This window comes from Branchiostoma belcheri, unplaced genomic scaffold, assembly GCF_001625305.1.
Source record: "Branchiostoma belcheri isolate BF01 breed outbred unplaced genomic scaffold, Haploidv18h27 scaffold36, whole genome shotgun sequence".
Lineage (NCBI taxonomy): Eukaryota > Metazoa > Chordata > Leptocardii > Amphioxiformes > Branchiostomatidae > Branchiostoma > Branchiostoma belcheri.
Window position 1 is genome coordinate 2,616,753 of NW_017803976.1, and position 24,547 is coordinate 2,641,299.

General features: G+C 40.8%; 1 protein-coding gene across 1 annotated transcript; it reads left to right on the forward strand.

Moving 5' to 3' along the window:
• On the forward strand, window positions 1-23,706 carry LOC109475999 (C-type lectin domain family 3 member A homolog). The gene is made up of 6 exons (XM_019776808.1): window positions 1-43; window positions 771-863; window positions 21,179-21,324; window positions 21,454-21,730; window positions 22,882-23,277; window positions 23,696-23,706. Exons 1-6 carry the CDS (start codon window positions 1-3, stop codon window positions 23,704-23,706), a joined length of 966 nt encoding a protein of 321 aa, XP_019632367.1.
• The last annotated feature ends 841 nt before the right edge of the window (window positions 23,707-24,547 follow it).

Sequence of the window (24,547 nt, forward strand, 5' to 3'; positions counted from 1 at the left end):
ATGTCAGGAGGGCAGCAGCAGTCCCAGGCCGGTGACACCAGAGGTAACAGTTTTTTACTCTGTCAAAGTCTTCATTTTCTATCCTTTTCTGTTGGGCAATTTTTTCTATAGTAGTCGCGAGTGTATGCCATTTTAGGTGGGGGGGGGGCATATATAACATGCTCAATTTGCTTGCATCTAAAGCCAGTATTTCTTTTGAAATAAAATGGTGCAGTATTGGTATTGATTCTTAATAGCAGATGACAAAAGCCAGTTTCGAGTCGACTTCAGCTATTTTGGTTTGCTTTGTGGCAAAGTACTGGCAAAGTACAAAATGACTGGTTTATTTGACAAACACGGTTAAATTTGACTACGGCTAAGAAAACAATGCAGATAAGCATTCGTTATCCTGAAATAAGTCAAAGTTGCAATAATATGAATTCCAGATCTGCTTTTTATATTTGTCGTCTTTACTCTGATGGCATATTTAAAGGTTTTCATACTTCATGTAATGCGTGAATTATCATTCGTATATCATAATGATGCAAATGCTGTTTATTTCATTACGCTTGTTTTGTAAGCCTATATTTTATCAAAATGAAAGGTGCAGTGTAGCAAGTCATAAAAGACAGCTTTAATCGACTATGACTTTGGCTATGACAATTTTTGTTGGTTCAATGTGTGACAATGGAAAGAATGGCTGGTGGATTTGGCGATATGGAAAACACATTGTTGTATTTGTGTGGGAAACACTGTATAGTACTGCTCATTTGTAATTTTCTTTCATCCAGGCGCCACACCCAAGAGGCAAGACCAGACTGATTGGAGGTCACTTGCGGACGCCACCGCGAACATACCAAACCCGATGTACGTCTCTAGAGCAGGTAAGGTAATTTCTTAAAACTATTCCTGCGTTATTTGCGTTTTTTTGGCGACGTCTCAGGGAGGAGCCTAATGGAACAGTATCGTGGGCAATTCGCAAGAATTCTAGGAATTGTACAGGCATTTTGTCCACAGGCATTTTTCTGACCCACATCCATGCCCACATTCCTGGAACCCTGTAGACCTGTCTGCCCCAGATGGCCCTACTTTCTGTGACCCCGGGGCTCGTTCATTATGCACTCAGGGGAGGAATGTACTGTATCTGTCTAGACTTAACAGGTACCAAGTCTTCCTCAAAATCATGAAATCATGGCAGTGCCATGCAAACAATAACCCTAACAGCAACCACCGTCGCCATGGCAATGTATGTTTTCATTGCCAGTCTTGTTAATTTTGGTCTTTTTTTGGGGAGGGGTGTTGGTGAGAGGGGAGTTGTTGTGTCCCAAACCATGCCCGACCATGGGGCAAATCTACATTCTCGGAAACGAGGGGGCTGTCCTGAACCGTACTTGACCGGGCACAGTTCTGGACGCATAAGGGCCTTGTCCCATTTCGTGCTTTTGGGGCGGAGCTTAGCGTTTTGAGGGGAGAGACTTCTCTTGGTTTTGCTTATCTGTTTTAGGCCGCCATTGTTGTCTTTGTCGGGAAAAGAATAAGAAAGAATCGGTGTAATTCCTGCTTTACACAGTACACAGACTCACAACGTCTCAGGCAATGTAACCATATATGGAATCGTTGGCGTGAATAATTGCTACGTTCCCGCCAATCACTATGATTGACAACACTTTCGGACACTGTTCTGGCCGTGTCCCGTTCTGGGAACGGGACGGGCACTGTGCCTGAGTGTCCCGCTCAGGCACAGAACGGGACGGGCACGGTTTGGGACACAACAGGGGTCATGATAAGCAGTTTTTACTCCTGTGAGGTTGTTTTCGTTGTGAACGATTTAATGCGGTTTCAGGGAGGTAAAACAAACGTGAAGCGCTTGAAAAAGCTTAAGACCAAAAATAAGTGAGGAGTTCCTTTATTTTTTGGGAATCACCCATAGAAAGCTAGACCCAGGTTACGATACAAAACAAGCAATTTTCCGTCGGTGACATCATAGATGTCAGTATATAGTATGCGATAGGATTGATTCATCTTACATGTATTGCATTATATATTATAAAGAAATGAGCAGAATATTGAATTTGAACAATCCAATTTTGCCACCCTTGAATTATACTAGATGCCTTTGAAAAGGTTTTTCATAGATCATAGAAGATGTATTTTTTTCCTCCACAATTAGACTACATGAAAGGAGCACACACCAAGATGAAGAAGTACATCCACCTGTGTAAGAAGTTCCTGAAAGCCACGGGTTTCTTCTTTGCTGTGGTCATGGCCCTGCTGTTTCCATTATTTGCAGGTTGGTCTTTTCTGTGATTGTTACACCCGAGGAAGGAGATATCATTCCGCGGAAGGGTATTGTAAGAGTTTACAGTGTTCATGTTCGCAGCTGTTTCTCGCGGTTGGGTTGACGGATTTTTTGGGACTCGGTATACGTCTTGCTACTAGGCTGCACATGATGCACGTTCTTTATTTTGTATTGTATATGTGATTTCGTGCGTGAAAATGAAACCTTTTGGCGGCCCCCGGACACCCCTTTCAGCGTGAAAATGGTTTTGCAGGCTTGCCTTGGCTATTGTTTAGGTATTTTTTGGTTATTCCATTTTTTCTAGCCGTCTGACAGAGGGGTGTACACACTCCCTGGTTGAACGAACGTAAAATTATGTGGAAAGACACTATATATCCGCAAAGAGATTATATTTTCCTAAAAGGCTCTTTGAAATTCGCATATTTTCACTAAATGTGGCTATGCAGTCGTGGAAACAGCGTTTTAGTGCGTATTTTTAAAAAAGAAAGGAAATTTGTTTCCGTGCGCGTGGTTACGGGAGCACGGTATCTTTCCATATATGCAAATATTGTTCATAAATATATGCAAGATTTATACATATACGAAAAAAAAACTGCATACTTACATTAAACCCACACAACTTGTAAACCATTGTATTCCCTATATATCATCAGCCATTCATCCTACATATCTTGCCCACCGGGTTGTGTACATTTTGTGTAGATGTCGGTGTTACCAGTGTTATACGGGGTTTGATATGATTGATACTGGTAAATACGTTATTCGTAAAAAAGTTACAGGGCAGTATATCTGGACACAGAATATGTGCCAAAATTTCTAACCTAACACAACCTAGAACGCTAAATCCAACACATCAAATTTAACATCATCAAATAACTTATAAAAAATACAATTTAACAACTCAAAGGTATAAAATCTCAGATTTTCCTTACTTTCATTGGAAATGGTATTTATTTCATAGTATATTCTGAAAGCATGAAATTATCATTGTCGTGGAAAAGAGAATTTCTAGGATATCAAGTTTATATCGTTTGACGGAAATCCTTACGTTATAATTATCTAGATATCTGGTCATAATTGCTCCATTTTATATACGCCTGATTCACTTCTTTTCAAATTTTGTTTTGACATTGCTACTCAATATTCTGAAACAGATTTTCCCCATAAGGATTCGACTGACAATAGACGTCTATTTATCAACTTATCATTTTTTCTTCATGTTCTTCCTTCTCTCTGTCTTTTATTCATTCATTCCTACTAATATTGAGATTGAACAATGTTATTCAATTTTGTAAACTGAAAAATGTTCTCAAAAAGTAAATGCTTCAGCTATCATCAGATTCAAATGACCAGTCCCTATGAACACGAGGCCTACATTTGACGTCAACAATCTTTGTCTTTTTCTTTCTTGATGCAGTTAAAGTAAACAGTTTTTCTGGGGACTTGGGCAAGCTTGCTGCACGGAACAGGATGACTGAGCTGCGAATAATCGAGCTGGAACGTACATGTAAGTCTGATGAAATAATTCCATGCAACAGCCGTTACATATACCGTTTACAGTAACTATTGACTAACGGTGACCACCATTTTTTAATAAATACGAAGCTAGGAAGTCATCTCAGCCTCCTAGGTGGTGACCGTTATCAATAACTTAATTCCTTAATAAGGATTCTAATGGCGCCACAGTATAGCACTACCCCACCGTAAAATCCTTAGTGAGGAACTAAGTTTATAATAACAGTCGACCTTCTAGGTAGAAATGACCTTCTAGCTTAGTAGTTAGTTAATAACAGTGGTAACAATTAAACTGTACACGGTCTGTGTATTAGATTCATAAAAATTGTACTTAATTTTATCTTTCAGGATACCTTAAAGCATGTATAATAATCTATTTCTTTACACCAGAAAACATTTACCCATGCTTTTAACTGTGTTGAAAAAATTGGATTTCTTTTAGTGCTAGAATATCAAATGTACATTGCTGACTTTGGTGTACTGGTAATCTGGTAATAATGAATGTTTGACATTATTTTTCCAGTATTATTATTTTCAATGCTAATGAAAGCACTAAATCTATATTGTAGATATGTGTGGGTTCTCTGGGCCAAACGACTCTTTGGGAGAAAATGGCCGTTTGAAGTCACCGACTCCACCAATGACGCCTAGGGTATCTGGAAAGGTGATCACAGGAGTCGCCGGAGCTGCTGGCCCTCCTAGGCTGCCCGGACCCCAAGGAGAGAAGGGGCCCATGGGGCCGGCTGGCCCTGAGAGAAAGGCTGGCTCTACCGGGCCTCCTGGGCCACCCGGGCCGCCAGGGCCTCCTGGAGAGAAGGGACCAATGGGGCCACCTGGTCTTGAGGGGAAGGGTGGTTCTGCCTGGCGTCCAGGGCCGTCTGGGCGTCCAATCGGATGGGCGCAATTTGGGCTGCCTGGGCCTGTGGGACAGGCCGGTAAGCCTGACTCTATCGGGCGTCCTGGGCCACCTGGGCCTCCGGGAGAGAAGAAAACCACGGAGCCGGCCGGCCCTGTGTCTGCCGGTACGACTGGCATAACTGGACAAAATGTGCCCAAGGGGATTGGATGTCAGCCATCAAAGAAAGGTCGGTATTATCAATAATCATAAATTGATGAGCAATGAAATGTAAATTACTACGAAATTGGCTTTTCGAAAATCCCAATACTGTTCTTTTTCTTTAATGGCATTCTTATGGGCCACTGAAAAGCATTGTAGTCAAATACTTAAAAATACAAAAAAAAAACATATGATTTTGTGAAGACTTTTTGGTGACGTTGTCGTTTCAATATCGCTTCTATTTACGTTTCCAGTTCCACCATGCAATTCTGTGTTTTCTACAACCTGCTACAAAGCATTCGATGCCCGCGAAGACTTCAACACAGCAGCCGAGATCTGTTGCCGTGAAGGCGGTACCCTCGCCATGCCCCGTGATCGATATTCCAGGGCACGTGTAGCCGTCAAGATCGCGAGGTTTGGCAACTTCGACGTCTGGTTTGGTCTCCACGATCAACAAAAAGAAGGGCAATTCGTCTGGGTGGACGGCACTCCGCTTGGTAACTCCAAGAGATGGGGCAGAAAACAGCCAGATGATTTTGAAGGTGGTGAAGATTGTGCTGTTTATTGGATGACCGGGGGACAACCTAACCGCTGGAACGACACCCCATGCTACCGCAAGCTACCCTTCATATGCGAGTTCCACAACAAGGATTCCGAGTGAGTGACAAAAATGATTTTCAAGCATTTATTTTTCATTACCTTCGCCAAGAATCTTATGTTTTTAGAGGCATTCGTGCATGAGTTTCTGTGTGTGTTTCTGTGTGTGTGTCTGTGCTTGTGTATGTGTGTGTGTGTGTGTTTATGTAAACACGATATGTTGAGAAGGCATAATGGAATGAATGAATGAATGAATAACTGGTTTATTATGTAAAACATCTCAGCCATCAGGCTGTACAACTCAATATGACGAATAGCATAAAATATTACGAAGTATTAAAATATTGGTTAAAAATAAAATATTACAAAAACTAAACATCTGAGGGTGGTTGATTTACAACGTATTATTTGTTCGTGTTAAGCAGTCTCAACAGAGATGGCACAGTGCTGTTTTGAAATCGATCAGTACGGCAAGGCGCAAGAGTTATTTTGTTAGAGTTTCTAAGGTTCCTGCCGTGCTCCTGTCGCCGTGTGTTGGGGAGGAGATCAGCTGTGCGCTCCGATGTTGTCATGCTGTGTGCAAACTTGGTGCAGATGATCGCCCGTCTCTTCTCGAGTGTTTCAAGTTTGCACATCTGCAGCCCCGTGGTGTAGTCTGTATACTTGTGACCCCTGGAGAATGATCCGGCATGCACGTTTCTGTACTAGTTCCATTGTTGCAGTTTGTTTACGTGTAAGTCCGTGATGCCACACTGGTGCGCAGTACTCAAGGATCCGTCTTATGAAGCCACAGTTCTCGTTACACTGTTGTATATATATTTATACATATATTTATTGAGTATTGGGCAAAAAGCACAAGTAGCTTTTATAACACCTTCTACTCAAAACATACAACGATTGTAGAACACATTGACAAAGTACATGCATAATTACACTGTTGTATTAAAGTGAAGTCATAAATGCTAGATGTTTGAAACACTGCAACTGCAACAATTTCTCTGGAAACTTTTTTGTAACATTGTTTTGAAGAACAAAACCATGGACATACGAGTACGTGTACTATCTTACATGTACAACCAACTGAGGATTAAGTACATTTGGTTAGTGTTCTTCAGTAGTTGTAGTGAGCCAAACATTGCCTCAACAAGAACAAAATCATGGACATACATGTACTATCTTACAAGCAACCAGAAGATTAAGTACAGTTTGTTTGTGTTTTTCAGTAGTTCTATATAGTGAGCCAAACATTGTCTCAACAATGTATGTATGTATGTATGTAGACCCATAACCGTCTCAACAATACCAATGTAGAAATTTTCAAAATCCAAAGGCTTATTGTGACAGCTCTGCAGATACTGTCACAAGAAACCCAGCTTGTACATATCCGAGAACTCATTCAATTGGTATGTTTCAAACTCTAGATTCTGGTTCACAAAAGATGCGACAAAAAAAAAAAAAAGATCGTTTCAGACTTAGGCCAGATTGCATGTCAGACCTATTCGTTACGGTTCTGTGGACTTTGTACAGGCTTCTTAGCTGGGTTTGTTGTTGACAGAACAAAGTTAATTTTATTTTGTTTATTAAGGAAATATTATAAAAAACATCCAAAAAAACTTGTGGCAAGCCCCGCTAATACAAATGTACTAATCATACATAAGGAGTGACAGGTGACAAAGAATTTTCGTCATGAATGTTATCAGTATGTTGTATTACATAAATAAGGTTCGTTATTCGATGATACACTCCTAAAAATGACATGTTTTGCATATAATTAACATTGATTTAAGTGAACAAAGTTAAATGCTGCAATGAAATCCTTACTGTAGTAACCAGTTCTATGGTTCTGGTTGGTAACTTACTATATAATAGCGTTACTCACGGCGGTCTGTCACTACGGCATTCTTTCCCATTGCTATGCGCGTTCTAAAAGGTATCGGGTTACAAGACGCTATTTTGGCCTGTTTTGGACTACCCGTAAAATATTTGAAAATACACAAATAATATTTAGGGGTAAATTTCGTCAAATTAAAATAAAATTATCGTCTTAACATCCTTTAAATGTTAGCTTTTTATGTTAAATCAATGATTTTTTAAAATTTCGCTCAGAAAGACGATCATTTTCGGGTTTCCGAGCACATGTCATGTCACGTTTTTAGGCAAATATCGTTCAAACCTGGCTACGTATATTACCCCAGATCCCCGATTTTTATATTTTTCGCAGACTAGGAATAAGACAAAAAATCGTGTTTTAGGGATTTTTTAATTTCTGATTTTAAGTCTAGTTTTTGTCGACATTTTGGTGAAAAAAATAGGCATTTTTTGACATTTTTCTCACTAAATTACCCATAATTCAAAATTGAGGCCATTTTCAAAAATCCCTAAAACACGATTTTCGGGACAACCGTTACAGTCATTTTGAGCCGTAAATGGGGTATGTTTGACTCTCCATGTTTCCAGGTTTGAACGAGTTTTGGAGACATGTCATATCGCCAGAAAGTGTGCATTGTGTTATTCATACTGGTGTAAAGAATCATTACAGTATTCAAGGTCACTCAAGGATATGACAGTAGCTTCGCTACATGTTACATACCCACCAAAAATAATAGCGGACATGTACTGTCCAGGATACTGTTTGTATCTATAGAAAAGTGTTGTTTTTTATCTGTTGCAATGCAGGGAGGTAGAAAGGCTTGTTTTGCCGCTTTATAGTAAATGACCGCAGGTGACCCCGAAATAGAACGCGGGTTCGATTCGAATTCCCCAGATCGAACACGATCGAACACAGTTCGGGTTCTATGACATGTGGGAACTTTTCAGCCCAGATTTTACCACCGTGACTACTGTGTTTTGAGCAAGTCAGTAAAACGATTGTAATCAAGACTGCAAAACCACGAAGCTATTACTGTTCACAGTCATGTTCAAGTTTTGAGTCTGAAGTCAGACCAAGGTTATTACTTGGTTAAGAATATTGCAAAAAATTAAGCGTAACAAACTTTGCATGGACATGGCCTTGTAGAACTTTGATGATATCATTTTATTTCATAGTAGGACCTAACATGCTGTATTTATGGGTTCACCACACCACGAAGTGGTCCTCCTTCTCCTGCCATTTTTTAAATGGATTCAGCTTCTTCATTTTAGGGCCTAAGGTCCTGAAATTTGGTATGGAGGTACAGTGGGCAAATACCCCTAGGCGTTTTTAAATTATTGTGATACAGGCTTTTAGAATGGTTTTATTTGAGTTTTTTGGCTGTGTTATAGCAAATGTATTACTGTGTTAGTGTGCCTTGTTTACCACGTCTGGGCATGAGTCATCACAATGGAATGCAGGGCATCAACCAATAGGCATGCAGCTTTCCTCTATACTTCTTGCTGATTGGCTGTTGGGATTTAACTTGATTAACACCCGCACAGAGCATTTCCACCTGCACAGAGCATTTCTTGCTGATTGGCTGTTGGGATTTAACTTGATTAACACCTGCACAGAGCATTTCCATACTGACAGTATGTCTTTATTCAAGTGTTTTGGTAGGTATTTCAAGCTTTTCTGCTCCAGCATTGGAATGCGGGGCATGAACGTTTTTTATTTTATTTTGAAAATCAACAGTTTGCATTATGCAATTAAAAATCCTAACCAATAAAGTAGGGATCCAACTGTCCAACTATCCAACTGTTGTTTTAGTTTTATGTTACTTCATATTATAGTTATATCAATGTAATCATTGTTTTCCCTTGTGTTTCTCATTCTTTCCCTGCCATGTGGTAAAATGTGGTGAACCCATCGCTGTATTTACTCCAAAGCAAATATTGGCCTTTTTAGTTGCAATTTACCTTTACTCTTTAACATATTTATGCAATTATCTCAGTTTTCTGAACATTTGGTTGTAGATAAAGCATCACAAATTAGGCTCAATTGGATTGTAGTGCGTACCCCGGTGACCACAATGTAAACAAACATGGCTGACAGCTGCAGCTGTGTATCAAACTTAAAAACACATTACAAGGCGTCATATTTTGTCACCTCCATTTTTTGAATGACACTACAGCGAAATAAGCTTGATAAAACTTACTTTGTAAAGTAATGATAAAAAAATTTACTTGCTGTGTCGACATCATGTTACATAATGCGACTTCAACTGTCACTGTGTTAGTTCACTATGGAATAAAGACTAAGCTTTAACTTCCAACACTTACGACTACAGAAATGGGACCTACCCCAAATTTTCGGTTGACTCCATCAAACTTGCTCACGGAATGGACCCGTCTACTCTTGTAACATGACGTCAAAGACACGTGGCCTTAGTAGCGGGTCATACGTGCCAGATAACTTGGATCGTCCCCCGTCTCTGTAACCATACCTCGTCAGACCCATTGAGGCATTATTTGCTCTATTCATCATTTACTTCAGAATTCACCTCAAAACAAGGCTCGTGAGAGCCACTTACATGTTTTGGGTTACAGTGATGACTGCGTGGTCAGATATTTGTTCACCCTTGATTTAAACCGTTGGAGGTTGTAATTAGTTTTTGCGCAATTCCACGGCTATACACTGCGTGACAATACAGTCTACGGCCTTTTCAATTAATTTTATTTACCTTATTTTGAGTAAAAATAGCAAGTGTAGCTTGAAAACCCAAATCCCCAAATGACAGTTCTAAATAGAACACTCGGGTCATGTAGACATGTTCTGACAGCGGAAGGCGTTGGAAGATTCCATTGCTGCATGAAGGTATAGACTATTGGAACACATTTTGGACAGGGGTAATTTAGGAACAATCCATTTCGTCCAGGAGGGGGATAGGTCCATTTTTGGTACAGGGGGACGTGTTGAAGCCATTTGCTGCATTTACTCCCGAGCAAATGTCGGCCTTTCTAGTTATCATATAATTTTGTACGCATGGTGCTAGCAAGTCTGATTTTTAAGATATTTAGAAATTATGAATAGAAAATGGTCACGTATTCACCCCATCTAGCAAGTTTGTAGTATTCTGTCTTTATTCTTTCTTAATTTTATCTTCATTCTCTTTATGTTTATTGAGATTCAAGACAATACAAATACTGGCTCTATGCAGCTACCACATTAGGGTAAACACAACTGAAATGCAATCAAATAACGATAAATAGCATCAGATATATCGTATACAAAATAGCTATTAAATTGTCGACAACAAAAGAAGTGGGAGGGGGGTCTTGGGCGTCTCTACTGAATGTGTATACGGCAGAGTTGGAGCATGCGCACATGTTTGTAAAATCACGTGATTACATCACGAGTTCTCTCCGCGTGTGAATAGATGTGTTTGATGTCCTGCTTACCGGCACTGATTACCAATTTTTCCACGAAAATAAGTCTGGCTCTTGCATAAAAACAAAATGCTATTGCATCACCTCATGCCACGTGATTCTTCCAAATAAGGGTAAATGTAGCCGTACTTCGTCAGACTAATTAAGGTATTATTCATGGGTTTTACAGCTATACACTGCACGACAACGCAGTCTGCACAGTACGATCGAAATGAACGAGCAGGGAAAGGCTGTCCGGCCGCCTGTCTCCGGCCCCGACAGCCGCCAAACAAGCGGGCGTATCCGCCACGGTAACAGCGCTTCTGACAAGCAGAAGGAAGACCAGGACACGTCTTCACACACGTACGAAGATCTCGATGGGCAGAAACGTTACGCAACGCAGCGGGAAGACCAGGACACGTCTTCACACACGTACGAAAATGACGAGGAGGTGAAACGTTACGCAACGCAGCGGAAAGACCAGGACACGTCTTTACACACGTACGAAGATATCGATGGGCAGCAGAAACGTTACGTAAAGTCTGCAGGTAAAGAACTAGCCTTTTACAGTGGATACTTGGTACAATTTACAAGTGCTTTTATAAAAGCTGTCGTTTAACATCGTGTTTTTGATAAGACCTTTGATTGAAATCTAGCTATGCTATACTACATACACATGTATATTGGGATTGTTCACTATTGGCATGTAGATAGTTTAGGAAAAGACAACCAGAATTTTTGCTCTTTAGAAGCTAATTAAATTCACATCATTTTTAAGTGAGGAAATTAGATTCTTAAATGACTACATTAAATCTGATGTAATGAGTCGAACCAGCAATGTACCACTCAGCCTCGCTGCCGTTCGAGCTATTGGATTGCACAATTCAGGTGACATGCGGCATGTCTGCAATGCCATGGCATGGTCCGTTCACCCATCGAAGGGTCCATGCAATCATTTTGTGGTCACAATGACGCAGGCAGCAAGGCGGCAAAAGAAAAAAAAAACTGTATGTAGAAGGAGTATATGATCACTAACTTTGAACTTTGAACTTCATTTCTTTGCTTTTGGCCACCTTGGGCTACAGCGATACAGTTTTAAAATCACAATTAATTAATACAAAACAAGAGACATTACACTAAATACACCAATTACGTTAAAACAATACATTTCATAAAAACATCTAAACAAACAAATACAAAATACTAAGCAAGACCAGAATATAAAACCAATTTACAAGGATGTCTACTCAACTATCATTTAAGGAAATTATATCTTGATTCAAATGCAGTGTACCTCTCCAACTGTCTTGTAAGAGAGTTGGGCCGGCCAACAAAGCTACAAATTTGTGGGGATCAGGGCTCTGTGCATAAAAATCGGGAAGTAGTCGCTTCCTTAGCTTGTTATAAAAATGACATTCAAGTACAAAGTGATATTCATCTTCTATGACCCCTTCACCACATAATTGACATAATCTATCCCTTTCTGTTTTCGTATGTCTTCCCTTTTCTATATTCAATGTATGCGCCGAGAATCTAAGCCGCGCCATCGTGTGTCTGTGGTGAGGATTATTTATTACTGTAAGATAATTTTCAACGACAAATCTGGTTTTTACCATGCTGTAGGTGGCCAGGTGGTGACTGACTGACTGCGACATCACTTTCCCAACAATCGATTGCCTGTTTTGTTAATCGCTTTTTTTAGAATCCCAAGAAATGTTTCTTTGTTTCCCACACTTTGTTGGAGCCACGCCTCACCCAGGCCAGCACTGAGCAACAGATCGCGTACGTTACTCACCCAGTCTCCCCTGCCCACCTTCTCCAATTCAAGTAACATATTGTAACATTTTTAGAGTATCTAGTCTCACTAATTTCTAGTAATTTCAACCAAAATTTCACAATTCTTATTCGCCTCAGAACACAGAGGGGGTGTCTACCGAGTTCCCCTCTCACTGCCGTATTAGGTGTAGATTTCCTGACACCTAGGAAAAATTTGCAAAATTTGGTGTGTAGAATTTCTAGTTGATTAGCTTTATGAAATCCCCATAGTTCACAGCAATACATCATGATCGGAAGGATCAGTGTGTCAAAAAAATTAAACGTCAAATCTGGGGGTAACACACCAAATTTAGCAAGATTTCTTTTCAACAAAAATAAAGCCTTAGACGCCTGAGCAGCTAATGTCTCTTGGGCCCTAAACCACCCACCACTTGACGATACTGTTATCCCTAAGTATTTATAAATGTTTACCACTTCTAATCTGACCCCCGAATAAAATCACTTCTCGCTTTTTCTCAGCTTACCTCCCTTTCGGAAGACCATGACCTTAGTCTTCTCCTGATTTACTGTTAGTTTCCATTTTTGGCAGTAAGAGTTCAGTGCATTTAAAACCCGCTGTAGACCCACTACGGAGTCTGCGCATAGTGCTAAATCGTCTGCAAACATTAAACTCAGAATTTCCGAGTCCCCCACCTGGATTCCTCTACATCCATTTTCTTCCAGGTGTTTGTTTAAATCACTTATATAGAACGCAAATAAAAAAGGCGATAAAATACATCCCTGTCTTACTCCCTTATGACATCTGAAAGTCTCACTTATTTCATCTCTAACTCTCACACAGGATTTAATATCTTCATATAGAGCTTGGATTACGCTGAAAACCTTTTTGCTAATACCTCCTCTTGCCAACTTAAACCACAAATGCGCCCTATGAATACTATCAAATGCTTTGGAGAAGTCGACGAAGGCGACGTAAAAACGCCATCTGGGTTTTGTAAGGTACTTTTGCGTTAACCCTAAACAGTACACCTGGGGTCCGCGCGGACCCCAGCACTATATATTCTGTAATATCTTTTTTGTTTCTAAAGATTTTTTTCTGAAATTTAAGGTAATTGTCACCCATAAAGTTGTCTCTCAATACAGTGCAGAAAACTCCGTTTCTACCATTTATAAAAAAAATTATATCTGATTTTCTTTTGGGGTCCGCGCGGACCCCAGCCGGCTTTCGATCATAATGGATACACTGGCGTTCTTATACATTACCTTATTTCCGTTTATATATGTTTTTATGCACTCATCGTATGTCTACCAAGTTTTCAGAGAATGGTGTAGTAATAGAATTAAATTTTAATAACTTTGGTGTAATTATGACGTCATATGACGTCAGAGCTAATACTATAGTCCGCCATATTGGATTTTGACCAATGCCGTCATCAAATTAGCATATTCTATGCATATTAAATGATTTAACTTATATTTATTTATGTAAGATGTTATTAATGTTGGAAAAGAAGTGTAATTTAATATAAAACTCAGAAAATTTTTATGTTTAAACCACAATTACTTCTATTTTCAAAAAAACTGCCTGCTAGAAACCCGTTGCCATGGCAACACAAAAAAACATCAACTTACTAGTATTAAACTAATATGAACTCTTTTTTTAGAGACATTTTAGGACAGGTCTCCAAATTTGATACTTCTAGCGCAAGCCGTTTAGCCGCTATATGAGGTCAAAGTTGGGCCTCAAAAGCCCCTTCAGTCAGAAATGGGTTTAAAAATGGGGTATTTCTTCTTGTCTTCTTTTCTTCACCAAAAAATAGAAAAAGTTCAAAATGTATGATTTTTGTATGTAATGTGGACACAGAGGTTCCCACATCAGTTTGCAAAACAATTGAGCTGGTAGCATGTTGATAATTTCTAAAATTAGCAAAAAAACTCTTCTGGGGTCCGCGCGGACCCCAGGTGTACAGATTAATCAGTCCGGGAAGGTGTTCTGTTGAGGGTTAATGCATTTAGGCAAAACAAATTATCCATCAATCCGTTGTTTTTTCTAAAACCCGACTAACTAATTTGCGACTCAGAGAACTTCTCTTCGGACCGATAAGAAAATTTTGCCAAAGACCGAAAGTAGAGTTATACTTCTATAGTTCTGAACTTTGTCTTTCAAACCTGATTTGAACAGCGGGTGTATAATCCCAATTTTCCATTGCATTGGAAATACCCCTATAAGGTAAAACACTTGTTGTATAATAACTTTAAATACGGCAACAACGTCGAAATACTCTCGCGAAAAAATTCTGGTAACAGCTTATCTATTCCTGGTGACTTGCCAGGCTTTAGATTCCTAATGCAATGTGCAATCTCTTCTTCCGTTATTTCTCTGTCCAAGTTGTCATTGGCACAATCCGTGCCGTGCAGTGGATACGGAGTGTTTATGACTTCCTCGTTCGATGTACCACCTGCGTAAAGTTCCTCAAAAACTTTGCGAAGTCCTGAGCACTTATATTACCAATTGTACTTACTTTTTTACCTTTTACAAGTTTCCAAAATTCTTTTGGGTCCTTATGTAAATCTCTTAGCTGCTTCCTAAGTTTCGCTGAATGATCTCTACATTTTATTCTGAGTAAGGCCTTGTACTCTATTTTAGCTTGCTTGAACTGTTTCCAGTTTAGGACATTTCGTTCACTCCTAAACTTGTGAAGACATTTACTTGTTTTGTGTTTCGCGAGTTTGCAGTCTTTATCAAACCAACATTTATTGTCAGATAAATTTGATTTTACTGATTTAACTGAATAAAGTCTCATGGTTTCAGCAGCTGTTTCCATCATTTGTCCAATTTTTCCACAGCTAAATCTATTTCATTTCTTTCTAAGTCTGCCTCTACTTCCCTCAATAACGTTTGTACCGCTACCCCCTGTAGTGCGTTTCTAAAATCCTGCACTGTGTCCGAGTTCCACCTGTACCGGGTTAACGTGGGGTTTGGATGTAGGGTAGGCTCTGTCAAAGTTGGGGATAAAGTGTTGATCGGCAGCGTGAAAACAAGTGGTAGATGGTCTGACTCAACCCTAGTTAATACCCTAAAGTCTGTAACCTTATCAAACATGTTGTTATTCAATAACAGGTAATCCACGACACTTTTTCCTGGAGTTCCCTCAGTGGCCTGAGTAACATTTTGAAAACAAGTGAAGCTACCAATATCTTTGTGAACAGCCGGCCGTTCGCAATCTTTAAATTTGTAGCCCTACACAAGCTAATCAAATTCTGTCCGAAACTGTTTATATACATATCTTGTGAAGTCCTGTCAGGTAGACCAATATCAGATGTATAATTTGTTGGGAGAGGGATACATCTGTCGTCATCCTCTGTTTCATCTACGTAATCACGCAAATTTTCTATCCGTGCGTTGAAATCTCCCATTAATATATGATCGCAGTCATCTAAATTTCCCATGTGCTGTGCCAATTTTATTTCTATAGTTTGAAATAAGTCTTCCGTGTCGTGAACGAGAGATCCCGTAGGACAAACATAAACTGTGCCGATTAGTAAACTCACATTCCATTTGAAGAAGTTTTTGTCTAACACACACCAAATAATGTTCTTTGATTTACTGGGAAGGCGTTTACCCCTTTATGAATTTCCTCTCTTACATATACATTTCTAATGGCACGTTTGTTTCTAATCCTGTTACTCGTGTAAACAACAAAACCATCGACTGAGAAATCGTCATTATCCTTTACCCCATGTCTCTTGTAAACCCATGATGTATTCTTTTAGGAAGCTAACAAAGTCATCGTCTAGGAGTTTGTTTTTGAGTCCATGTACATTCCATGAAATCACTTTAACCCTACCTAGACCGGGCTTTTTTTGACATGGGGGGACCGGGGGGGGGGCTCTTTTGACCTCCTAAGAACTCGCGAACGGTATGTCGTGTGGCCACCAAATTTTTAGAAAATGGTGTACTAGTGAAAATTTATCATATCTACAATTTCTATGTCGTTATGACGTAATATGACGTCATTATGACGTCATTAATGTGATTTTATTGGCCAAAACCGTCTAAATAGGTTTTTCCCTGAAAACTAAATGGTATTCAACATAACTGTACCAAAAGTGTTTATGACAGAATTTTATAGTGTACTTAGTCTTATGTTGCCCATAGCAACACCGGTGACGTCATAAAATGACGTCATGTATATTTAAGATATCCGCCATCTTGGATCATCAATCTTGAATTATCAAAAATAGTTTTTTGTCATGATAAAGCCTAAAATACATTTTAAACATACTAAAGACCTTCATTTAAACTTTTTTTGGAAAAAGAAATGGAAGTATTGATGAAATTTTAATGAAAATAACCTGTATATACCTGTTCTACATGGTCCGCCATCTTGGATTTTGGCCAATGACGTCGTAAAATTAGCATAAATTATGCATATTTAATGATAAAATTTGCATAAAATTATATGAGATGTTATTAATATTAGAAACCATGACATAAAACCCATAAAATTCTATTGTTGAAACAAAAAGTACTAAATTTAGCAACAAATGTCAGAAACCTTTTGCAATGGCAACACAAAAAATTATTATCTTATTTCAATGATAAAGAATTGTTGCCAACAATATTCTAGGAAAAGTTACCAAGTTTAGCCGTTTTACGGCTAGCCGTTCAGACGCTAGGTGACATCAAAGTTGCCGCGGGCACTTTTACCCCCCCCCCCCCACGGTCTAGGTAAGGTTAAGCCTGTTATCATAATTACAGAGAGAAGGAGATGTTGAGTCCTGTTGTACAGCATTGCTACAATGAAAGTCTAGAGTTAAAATTTCTGAGCTAGTCTCAGGAGTTGTATCTGTTCCGGTGTTCGATACTTCCACCTGCTCCGTTGGTTCCCTCACTCCTGAAAAACCTGACTTAGTTCAGCCCTCAGGGCGTCAGCCTAAGATGTTCCTGTGCGCGTTCTCGCTTGACGATCCCCTCTCAGATAAGCAATGAAGTTCCTTGCGACAAGAATCGTTCCATTTCTGTTAAGAGGTAGCACGGCCCTATGTTGTTGTTGTTGTCTAAGTAGTGCCACCCATTGTTCCTGCATACCTCGGTCACACCCAGATTGACGCGCGCCGTCCGTTCGCTGTTCCCATTGGCCCGTTCTATTGTTCCTGAGATCGCGATTCTTGCCACACCTGCCTGCTGGAGCGTGCTTGCCAGGTGGTGAGTTTTGTTTACGATTTCTTGCTCTGTGTCATTGTTGTTATTTGTACCCACGTGCACGGTCACTGTAGAGGGGTTTTCTTTTTTCACTATTTCTATGGCAGGGGCAAACAGATCTTCAACCCGTGCTCCACGGTGGGTGAAGCACTTGACATTATTGAATCTTGACATTTTATTTCGCTTCAGGTGTTTAATCATCGAGTCACCTACGATGACATTTTTTCCTGGTATTTTAGAGTTGTAAAATCTGGTCTTCTGCTCTTTTCTATACAATATTAATTTGTTGTGTTTGTTGTTGCGACGCTTCAGCTAGATCGGGATCATGCCTGGATCCGAACTCTACATGATCTTCTGTGGTCTCCAGAAGGGAGAAGCGGTTAGAGGTTCTGATTACGTCGTCAGTACGCGTGATCGCCGCTGAGCGCCTTGTAGTGTTTCTCCCCTCTACTGTTTGCCAATCTGAAGAGGAGTTCACTTGCGTCGTGTTGGTCTCCCGAGGATAACCTCTGTCTGTTTCTTTAAGGGACTGAACGTCAGCCTGGATTTCTTTGATTGTGTCCACTAGCTGCTTAACCGTGACCTCTAGCCTGTCATTGGTTTCACCTGACGTGGGCAACCTTTCACATCGGGAACAGTGATCAGTGGGCTTTTCGACCCCGTTATGTCGTCTACTTGTCCATCATTGTTGCTAACACTGCCTCTTAATTTCCTCAGTTTAGCCATTAATTGTTCGTGTTCTACTTCTTCTTCCGCTTGTTCTTCTGCCCAAGGTTCTTTTAATGTTTCCAACTCTTCATATTCCTTCTCCATGAGTTTGCATAAGTTTTCCGTCATCTCAACTTTACTTTTCTTTAGGTCATCTTTCATTCCCCTTCTTCCCAGATCTAACCTGAGTTCTGTTGTTTTCAGTTTAGGCCACTTCCCTGCTGTACTCACATATTTCAACTTGCCGCCACATTGTTAGATCCACGTCAAGAATACCGCAATTAACGCATATATTGGAACGGGCTCACCAGTATGTTCTTGTACACTACTGCTGGGTGGATAACAGTTTGTTTGCTGTTTTTGGACCAAATTCAGGATATGATGAGATTTTCCCACCAACTGTAAAAAAAAAACAAAGGAGAAGGCGCCAGCAAGGAAACATACAACAAATTTACAGTCCTTCCAGGTCCAGTATCGAAATATTTTTCGTAGTGCCAATCACCAGATATTCTGTTGGGTTATCTGTCATCAGAATGGATTGAAACTTACCCGCAAGGGCTCCTTAAACAGGAGCCCGATGCGGTGATTCCGCTTGAGAGCCGATACGCTTTATCTATGGCGTCATTCAGCTTGGGGTGTCACTTCACAGCTCCACAGCTCCCAAAGTACTCCAAAATGGTCCGGAATCTTCTAACTTCAGTCCGGAATGTTGACTCCACTGTCTTAACTAACTGTATACTGACGAGGATGCTTCAGTATGTAGCGTAAGATAAAGCAAAAAGGCAGTTTTTATACAGTAGAGTCAGGAGCTACGAGAATTACCGTCTAGTCGTGTCAATGACCTCTGACCTCTGTCACTAACTGAATATTGCGTACTTTGCTGTTTTGTTATATTTGATGACAACAAGAAATCCCTTTAATCCTTACGGTATGTTCCGCTTATTTTTTATTTATTGAAAATGCTTATAAAATCCATCATATGCATATGGTACGCAAACGTTCCCACACCGGTGAATATTTGGTGCTTCGTCAAAGGTGCACTGTTGCTGCAACAGCGGGCCTATAAAACTGTCACACTCGGCCAGGATTTAGGCAAGGTGTGCACGTTGGTTTGCTGCTCTCTCCACTTTCCGTGTGGACGTGAAAGTCCGAGAATACATCTTTCCCCGTTCTTGCCGAAACGCGCTTCCGTTTTCCTTTCTTTATAGCTAATTATGAAATGTTAAATGCCTAATCTTGATTAGGGATTCCCACGAGGCCCATTTTTAACTTGACCACAAAAGGTCTACTACAGTGACGTAGGGACCCCCATGAGGGCATTTTTGAACTTCACCATTGTATCCCCAACGGCAACCTGCCTACTAAAAAGTCACTAACATCGAATCATGCCTTCAAGAGTTATGCCGCCTAGTATCCCACACACTATAGGTAGCAAAGCGATTTCATGGCCTTCCAAACAAAGGCAATTATTTGATGATTAGGCGACGACAAACACCCTATCTTCCTGTATGGTTTTCTATTTATTTCTCTCAGGTGCCACACCCATACGGCAGCCTGAGCCTTATTGGCGATCAAGTGCGGACGCCGCTGCAAAAATACTCAACCCTATGTACGCCTCCAATGCAGGTAAATCAGCTACAGAGGTTATCATTTCCGTATCGTAATTTTACTAGCGCTTATTTTCTGCAGATGCCTAATTAAATTTTCTTCACTTGTCAGGCACCACACACAAGCTGCAGCCTCAGTCACGGCGATCGCGTGCGGACGCCGCTGCCAAAATGATCAATCCTATCTACGCTTCTGGTTCAGGTAAATTGTCCTAATTTCGATCGTTCGGTATGTTAAAGGCCCAATATCTGTCACTAATGACATATTACGTCTTTGCTTTTTTTCACTCAGCCGACCCACCCATGAACCAACCCCAGACTGATAACCAGGCACGTGCGAACGACGCTGAAAACACACCCGAGGTCACGTACGCAACCATACCAGGTAAAAGTACTAAACGTTTTAGGTTTGTCTCTTTTCTTGCATCCTGTTTTTCTCATCCCTTTGTTATTATAAGCTGAGGATTTCTTTTAGATAGTTACCGTGATTGGTCTGTGGTACTATTTGCGTGCACATGTAGGTTTTTGTTGAGAAGTTTATAGATTAGCTTGTCAATATACCTACACAGTTTTGTAATGTACCGGAAGCATTATTTGTAAGCAAGAAAGAAAGAAACCACTGTAAACATGCATGTCCGATTAACTAGTTCCATACCTTCAAATGCTGAGGTCACTTTTCTAAACATGTAGTTCCCATTATTTATTTTTTTTTAACTTTTTTTGTGCTTACTTGTTCAGATAAATCATTTATAGTATCTGTGTTGTTAATTTTGTATGTTAAAATATTGATATTGGGCCTTTAACGCCCAATATTTTCCAAAGATGACTATATTACATCTTTGTTTTTTTCGTCCAGACGACCCACCCATGGACAAACCCCAGGCACGTGCGAACGACGATGAAAACACACCCGACGCTACCATACCAGGTTAACCTTTTTTTTTCATAAGTAATAAGAAAATAATCTGGTGGAACATTAACAGGCTACGTTTATGCAAATGAGGTCTAATTTGCAATATCAATACGATGATGCTATTTTTTCCTACTGGTAAATTATTGGTATTTCATCGACACGTGTTCATTTATTCAATCTGCATCACTATATGTGAATGTCGACGTAAACAATAACTTGAGAGAGGTGTTTTTCTTACCAGACGGCGCGTATCCGGGTGGAGTGAGCGGCCGCCGTGGTGTCTGTAGCTTCCTCCGCGCCCGCCGCAGCTGCCCGGCCGTCGGCATCGCCGTGCTGCTGGGTCTGGTCGCCGTGGGACTCGCCCCTCTCACGTTCAGCAACAAACAGGTAACATTCTAGTGCCACAAAGCTTGTTGTGCAGCTGTTTATATGATTCCCAAGGGTAGAAGAAACTGCAATTTTCTGTAAGTTTGTTTCTTACGTTCGGTATTCTAACGTAAGTAAATACGCTTGTAGGAAATATCTCAATTGTCGACAACTATGAAACGCGACATGCATCAACTGGCTACCACTGTCAACGCTTTGAAATGCGATCAAGGTGACATGTGCAAACTGTTTGCCGCTGTTGACGCCTTGAAACTTGACCTGGACAACGAGCGAAACCGATCCGCCACCTTGGAGCAGCGTCTTAAAGACGACATGTCCACCGCTGTTGACGCCTTGAAACGTGACCTGGACAACGAGCGAAACCGATCCGCCACCTTGGAGCAGCGTCTTCTCAAGATTGAGAAGAGTTTTCTTCTCAAGATTGAGAAGAGTTTGCGTAAATATGAATTAATTTTAAACTGTTATGATGATGTTTTGCTCTTAAAGTTTCTCTATTTGAAAACGTTAGGAAATTTTGTCATTATTTCATTGTGTGTCTGTGGGGGTGGGTTTGATGTCACCTTTAATACTGTGTCATATTAAATATTTTGAAAACAGCGCCGAGGGTAGATTTATAACACGTATATCATGATTTTGATATGACCCACCATGGCCGAGTGTTGCTAATACAAATCTTGTTTTCTCGCAGTTTGTCCTAAAGGTTACACTCTGTGGCGTGGAACCTGCTACAAGGCCTTCGACACACTCAAGACCTTCACCGAAGCGGCCGCGGCCTGTCGTGCAGACGGCGGCACCCTCGCCATTCCCCGAGACGCTGAGACCGACGCCTTCCTCATCTCCCTGTACAAGTCCGTGCACGAAGATTGTTCCTTTTGGTTTGGCCTGCACTATCAGCAAAAAGAAGAAAGGTTTGAGTGGGTGGACGGGTCTGCACTTGGGCCGTACAGATCCTGGGCTCCGGGAGAACCGGACAAATTTCCGGACGGCGAAGATTGCGTCTTTTACACCACATCCCAGAAGTGGAACGACCAAAAATGCCACAATAAGTCTCCCTTCATTTGCCAGAATACCCAAGGTACGCATTGTATCATCACTATTCCTAAAACGTTTCCATCTAGTAAACACGGCACAGCTTCTGTATCTGCATCTGTATAGCCGGTATAACCGCCTTTCGGCGTAAAACACAAGCTTCGCAGGCAGGCGGCGCGGCGGCAGCTGGCTACATTACACCGATTGATCAGTTACACCTAACCCTTGAGCTTCTAACTCTAGACATTGTTCAACGCTATCTAATGACAATGTCCCTACTTTACTTGGTGACAGCGAGATCCACTCTAGTTTTAGGAAAGAATGAACTCTTGAACACCTCGATCCTTGGTTGATAACTCTGGTACTTGAAGGCATGGCTATTTCTTGTTCTCTTCTGGGCATATGTATTGCACATGTGCCATGCACTCTGTCAAAGTAGATATTCTTATATCGAATACAGCGCACGTATATCATGTTTTCAATATGGCCCATCCATGACCTGTTGCTGACATAAACCTTCTTTTCCAGTATTTTGTCCCGAAGGTTACACCAAGCTGCGTGAAATCTGCTACAAGGCCTTCAAAACACGCAAGACCTTCAGCGATGCGGCGGCGACCTGTCGTGCAGACGGCGGCACCCTCGCCATGCCCCGAGACGCCAGGACCAACGCCTTCCTCAGCACCCTGTACAACTCCGTGCGTGACGATCGGCGCTTCTGGTTCGGCCTGCACGATCAGCGCGAAGAGGGAAGGTTTGAGTGGGTGGACGGTTCTGCACTTGGGCCGTACAGCTCCTGGGCTCCGGGAGAACCGAACAATCTGGGGTGTTGTGATGATTGCGTCATTTACTCCGCAAGGAAGAAAGACAAGTGGAACGACGAAGAATGCAACGAGATGTTTCGCTTCATATGCCAGGCTGCTCCAGGTACTTACTACCCTGGAATCCAAACTCGCTGTCCGGGCCGCAAAAGCCCTTCGCCCGCTGGTGTAAATTACCGCTACGGGGGAGTCTAGCCCGGGGGGAGTTTGGCTGGCCGGACAATCGTTCTAGGGCCAGCCAACTCCCATCGGACTCAACTCCTCCGTAGCGGTAATTTAGGCAGGCGGGCGAAGGGCTCTCGGCTGCTGAAGGAAAAAGGCTAACGGCCCGATACTAGTTTGGCATCCAGGGTAGGTACTTACTGTATCCGCACTATTTCCTGAAACCCTTTCATCCAGTAAACATGGCACAGCTTAAGGACCCGTCAGTCTAATGCGGCAGAACACCATTGCTCTTGTTACAAACCAAGTCTTTACTAAATCGTTCCACAGCTCATCCCTGATAATTCTATTTGTTTTTTCAGAACGTCCATAGGCGACAGGAGGGAGTTCCACCACTGCCAAAGAAGTAGACGCTGTGCCAATAAAACATTCACATTTCATTGATTTAATTACTTGTATCATTATTGTTACTTATTGCTATGCAATGTAGAGAAACACAATGTCCTTCTGGTGGAAGAATAAAATTAAGTTTACTTAATAAAAATTGACAACACCCGAATGAAGTGAATTTGGGACACAAAAATTAAGTAAGTCTGAAGAAACTGTGATCTGTCAAAATAGTGTGCTGTAGACGCTGTGCCAATAGAACATGCGGAGTTTTATTACTTGTTATTACTTATTTAGACAAGGCAGACAATGTTCTTCTGATGGTAGAATCATATTGAGTTTACTTGATGAAAATAAGGGCAACATTCAGATGTAAGTTTTCCTAAATATTTGAAAGGTAGCAGGTTTAGGAATGGTGATTCTGTGGTAGAAGTAAACGCTGGGCCAATAGAACGTTTATATTTTATTGCTTTTATTACTTTTGTTATTATTCTTACTTATTACGATACAATGTACAGGCACACAATGTCCTTCTGGTGGCAGAATCATATTAAGTTTACTTGATGAAAATGAGGACAACATTCAGATGTAACTTTTCTTGAATATTTTGAAAGTAACAAGTTTAGAAATTGTGATTTTGTGGTAGAAGTAGACGCTGTGCCAATACAATATTCATATTTTTCATTACTTCTATTAATATTGTTATTCATAAAGACACATTGTACAGATACACAATGCCCCTCTGAAGGCAGGATCATTGAACATTACCTGGTGAAAAACGGGCAACACGTCTTTTTGAATGTTTGGAAGACATAAAGTCTTTCCAA